The 5,000-nt window shown below is 34.7% G+C and overlaps 1 protein-coding gene across 6 annotated transcripts in view; it reads right to left on the bottom strand.

Moving 5' to 3' along the window:
- Window positions 1–5,000, bottom strand: part of LOC135216379 (long-chain fatty acid transport protein 4-like) — a 447,308-nt gene that overhangs the window by 294,083 nt on the left and 148,225 nt on the right. For all 6 annotated transcript variants that reach the window (XM_064251648.1, XM_064251647.1, XM_064251650.1 and 3 more), the window contains exon 3: window positions 279–430. In XM_064251648.1, the coding sequence (XP_064107718.1) occupies window positions 279–389 (111 nt within the window). In that variant the 5' untranslated portion in view covers window positions 390–430. The remainder of the gene's footprint in view (window positions 1–278; window positions 431–5,000) is intronic.

Raw genomic sequence — 5,000 nt, 5'->3', positions numbered from 1 at the left:
GGGACTTTTGTAAACAAAGAACATACATCAAAACTGACATATATATATATATATATATATATATATATATATATATATATATATATATATATATATATATATATATATATATATATATATATATATATATATATATATATATATATATATATATATATATATATATATATATATATATATATATATATATATATATATATATAACACATGTATATTCCACATAATTTATTCTCGGTTATACAATAAGTGAAATCCTAAAATGTCTTGTATGAGCTTACCTGCGAAAAGGTCCAAGTTTCTTCTTCGAAGTAGAAGGCAATTTTATTCGGTTGCTTTCGAGTGACCTCTTGGAAGATCTTTGGGACTGAGTAGTCGTTTTTTCTGGGCATGATGAATTTTCAGTTTTAGTCGCACATACCGATAGAGGGCTCTGAAATGATAGGAGAAGTTTATCAGGCCTTGACTTTCCTTGATATAGGATAACATACACACACACTTGTATGCATGTATGTATGTATGTATGTATACATATATATATATATATATATATATATATATATATATATATATATTATATGAGAGAGAGAGAGAGAGAGAGAGAGAGAGAGAGAGAGAGAGTATGCTATTTCTCTTTTTTTAATACGGAGCCATTGCTCCTAACATCGGGTATCTCTAGAGATTGTGAGATCTCGGAAGAAAAATTTCGACATAAAAAGAAGAGAAAATTAAAATGGCACAATCTTACAAAATTGTGGAATAATGTTTAAAGACCATGTATACAATTTTCATACAAGTATGCAGCCATACAACTGCCAGCGTGTCAAATGCCTGTGCACACACGGACTATACTCTGTTTTTTTCCATCTGTCCACCCGCCTGTGATGTTTGCGTATGGTAACACTGCGTCCCGGGCTTTAGATAGTTACATTCAGCTTACATTCAACAATAATAACAATATCCTATTTCGAATATTAACGGTGTAATTCGCATACATTAAATTATTAAAACACTTTTCAGTTGCAAATGTACACCCAGATATCCTTTTATTTACCTAAAACTTAAACAGCGTAACTATCTAAAGCCCGGGACGCAGTGTTACCATACGTAAACACCACAGGCGGGCGGGTGGACAGATGGAAAAAACAGAGTATAGGCTATTGACCGCGACTTTGCACGCAGACTCTCGTTCCGCGGATGTTGAGCCCTTGACCCCTTTCTATGACCTCGTCCAGCCTGCCATCATATCTTGGTTCTCTTTCCTGTTCCCACAACACTTTCGGACAGTACACTTTCACCACCCTGTCATGTTCCATTTCCTCCTTGAAACCAAACCATATAAAAACACCCTGCCCCATCTAGCACATGGCCATCTTTTCATCACTTCTGCATATCTCCATATTTCTCGCCCCCTTTTTCTTCCATTTACAACACCTACAATGGACAAATCATTTATCTCTCAGCTTCTGCCTTCCTTCTTTCATTTATTCAATATCCACAGTTTAGTTCCATAAAAGAGAGCTGGCTCAACAATCATTCCATACACAGTGCATTCCCAAAACATCTTCTCAACCCTGAACTCTGCACCTCATCTAATGTCCTGACCTTGAATCGTCACATTATTCCATCCATGAAGACAGTATAATTCACCAAGGAGATGTAACACACCCGTGTGTCTGCCTACAAAATTTTAACACTGTCCATCGTCCGTCCCGAAAATATTCCATTACTCTGACAACTTGGCTTCTACAACAAATATAGATGCACTCCACATTTCCACTGTCAATTCTGTCATACTATGTTCTTAGTCAATACGTAAAGTACACAGCTTTTCCCTTTCACTTACTGGAATCCCCAATGAGAATGATGGACTGTGTGGGTTATATCATCCATTATCGAATTGTATCAATTTTCAGTGATCGAATTACTAGTCAAATTATTTCAGAATCAAATCCTCAATCAATACAAGGGACAGAAATCAAGCCAATACCAAAATGTGGCTGGATTTGGAAAAAAAAGTTTTGATTGGCGAAACGACAAAAACTTGATAGATTTAGAATACACTGAGGAGACTTGGTTCTGCTAAACACCACAGGATTGACAAAGCTCGATCAATAGAAAGCTTCATATATGTCGAGAAAGGACTATACAAAAAAGGGAAAACACACACAATGAAGACAACTTTAAATGAGACACGATGAATGAAGTTTATTCCCATATTACCATTATTAAATAGTTTAACCAGACCACTGAGCTGATTATCAACTCTCACACGGCTGCTCCGAAGGATTATAATGGGATGGAATACCAGGCCTGGGTTGAAGGCCAAACTGTAGGACCAAATAGGTCATTCTGCCTGGCGGTGAATGAAAATGAATTTTTCTTTTCACAAATGCACAAAGGCATGTTCTTGTACACTAAAACATACACACACATTAAATACACTTAACTCATGTTTTCATACACAATTAAAACAAATGTGGGTAATGATAATCACAGCAAGTGGAGTAAAATGTTTAAAATACATATATTGTTTTTTGGTTAAATATTCTCCAAGGCTTATTTATGTTTATTATTTACTTATTTGATAATTTATCAATTAAATTGCATTTCTTCAAGAATATTAAAATTGGAATAATAGAAAACATTGAGGATTGACAAAATTCCAATGATCAATTTATTTCCAACACTTGATAAGCGCTGGTGGTTATATTTTGGACAATCACGCACCATGTTTTAACTTTTATCATCACTTTGCGTTCCGACCATTCGGGAGCAGTAGGGTTTTGTGGGCTCTCCCAAGGCATATAAAATAAGGGAGACATTCTATATACCTTGGGCTCATTAAGATGTCTTCGTGTGTCAGACGACGACGAGTCAGAATTATTTGTATTGTGTTTCTCTGTCTGATATGTGAACTCCGTTTTCCAATACTCGGCGTTATGTCTAAATTTATTATTTCAAGTGTCTTCATTCCATAAATTCTCCCATCTGTCTTTAATACTTGTTTTTATATGTTATATATTCAGTAATAGGGATGCTTTCCTTTGTTCTTATCATATGGGCTGCTTCTTTAGCTGCTTTATCAGCCTCTTCATTTCCCTTAAATCCTACCTGGGCCAGGATCCAACACATTTCAATATTTACTCCTTTATCATAAACGTATGGAGTGAAAACTCTATTTGTTGTACAATATAATTTTTTGGTTTGTCATTTTAAATGGCTCCTACAGCGCTCCTTGACTCGTTAAAAATCACAAATTTATTGAAGGTTGTTACTTCCTTTATCATTTGATCACTGATGTGATTGAACACAACTCTGATGTGAGAAAATGAGGCAGTGTCAGGCAGAAACAATTGACATGTTTGTTTTTGGGATATTGCTACATAACCTACTCCCAATTGCGATTTAGACCACTCTCTGTACACGTATATTGATTGAGTTCTGTAATGTGGACATTCTCGTCTGACAATATGATCTATTTATTGTAGTATGTTGTCTATGGTGTTACGGGAATACATATAAGTAACTTTCACGGATATCGTGAGTGCGTGCAAGGTTTTATCTTACTCATAGTTCAATGAGGTGGTCATTTTACTGCCGAAGGTACTTGTATATTTATATTCAGTGTCTCAAACAATTTATTAGCTCTATCTGGGAAAGGTGGTGAACCATTGTTTATTAAATATATCGTCTCTTAGATAAAGTAGTGTCTTTGTACGTGAATTACTTGTCTTGATTCTCAATGTACTTTTCATTGTTACTAATTCGCCATGAAGTAGTTCGCGACATTCAAATGTACAGAGGAAACTATGGGGATCTAAATGCTCCTGTGCTTATGAAGTCTCAGGCCTTCGTTCAGAATTGAACCTAATGTTTTCAGTGATGCGTCTGATTCTGGGCCATATACTCGTATTTCGCTTCTATAGTCAATGATTGACAACACTGAAGTATAGTAAGAGTATGTCTATCAGCTCCACAATTAGTAAGAGACAGAGTTTTCATTAGATTTAACGCTTTTTGCACTGAGATAATTATGTATGCTACATGGGTTTTCCCATTCAAGTGTGCATGAAATATTAATTCGAAAAAATTTAGCTCTTTCGCTGATTGGTATATTATGGTTTCTGAATTTTAAATCCGTTTCCTCACCTTTTTTTCATTTTTTATTCTTATAAAACATGACTGCTTGAATTTTTTCTATGGGAAATTTAAAGCCTACAGATAAGGTCCGCCAGTCTTTATCATTATCAATCTATTAAAATTTCGTTTTGCATGCTATATGACTGATGCTGCGTAATACAAGGCAAAATCATCCATATAAAAGTTACTTTTAATCCAGACCATTAATTATCAATGTTAACTATGTGCCACTAAGGACGCTTCCATGTGGAACAAGACTTTCAAGTAGAAATGTTTGTGATAAAACATCGACAATTCTGATTTGAAAAGTGCGATCTGTCATGCAGATTTTCATAAACTTTGGTAAATGGCCAAGTGTTACCTTTATGTACAGTATTATTTTTAATAATGCATACTTCCATGTAGTATCGAAAGCCTTCTTAATGTCCAAAATAAATAAATAAATAAATGAAATAAAAAACAGCTACATTAATTTTTTCTTTCAGACTTATTCATATGTATATGGTCTTCCAAATTGGACAGAGAATCTGATATGGATATATTATGCTGTGAACCAAACTGGATGGGACTCAAATTTTATTTCCATGAATGTGCCACGTCAGTGGTGCATTTACCATGTTCTCCAACAACTTGCATCAGCAACTTAGTGTATCGTTATTGACATTACTAGGATCCTTTCCCAGTTTGGATATAGGAATTATTATTGCATTTCGCCATCCTTCTGAAAACAAGTCTCGAAGCCTTAATAATTGTGAATTTGTAATAAGTATGATGCTGTCAAAGTTGCCAAGTGGCAGATCATGCAAAACAAATAATGTCATTACCAGGCGCAGATTTATTTCTGTTGAAAAAGAGCATAA

This window comes from Macrobrachium nipponense, chromosome 6, assembly GCF_015104395.2.
Source record: "Macrobrachium nipponense isolate FS-2020 chromosome 6, ASM1510439v2, whole genome shotgun sequence".
Taxonomy (NCBI): domain Eukaryota; kingdom Metazoa; phylum Arthropoda; class Malacostraca; order Decapoda; family Palaemonidae; genus Macrobrachium; species Macrobrachium nipponense.
This window is presented reverse-complemented; position numbering and strand designations above follow the sequence as displayed.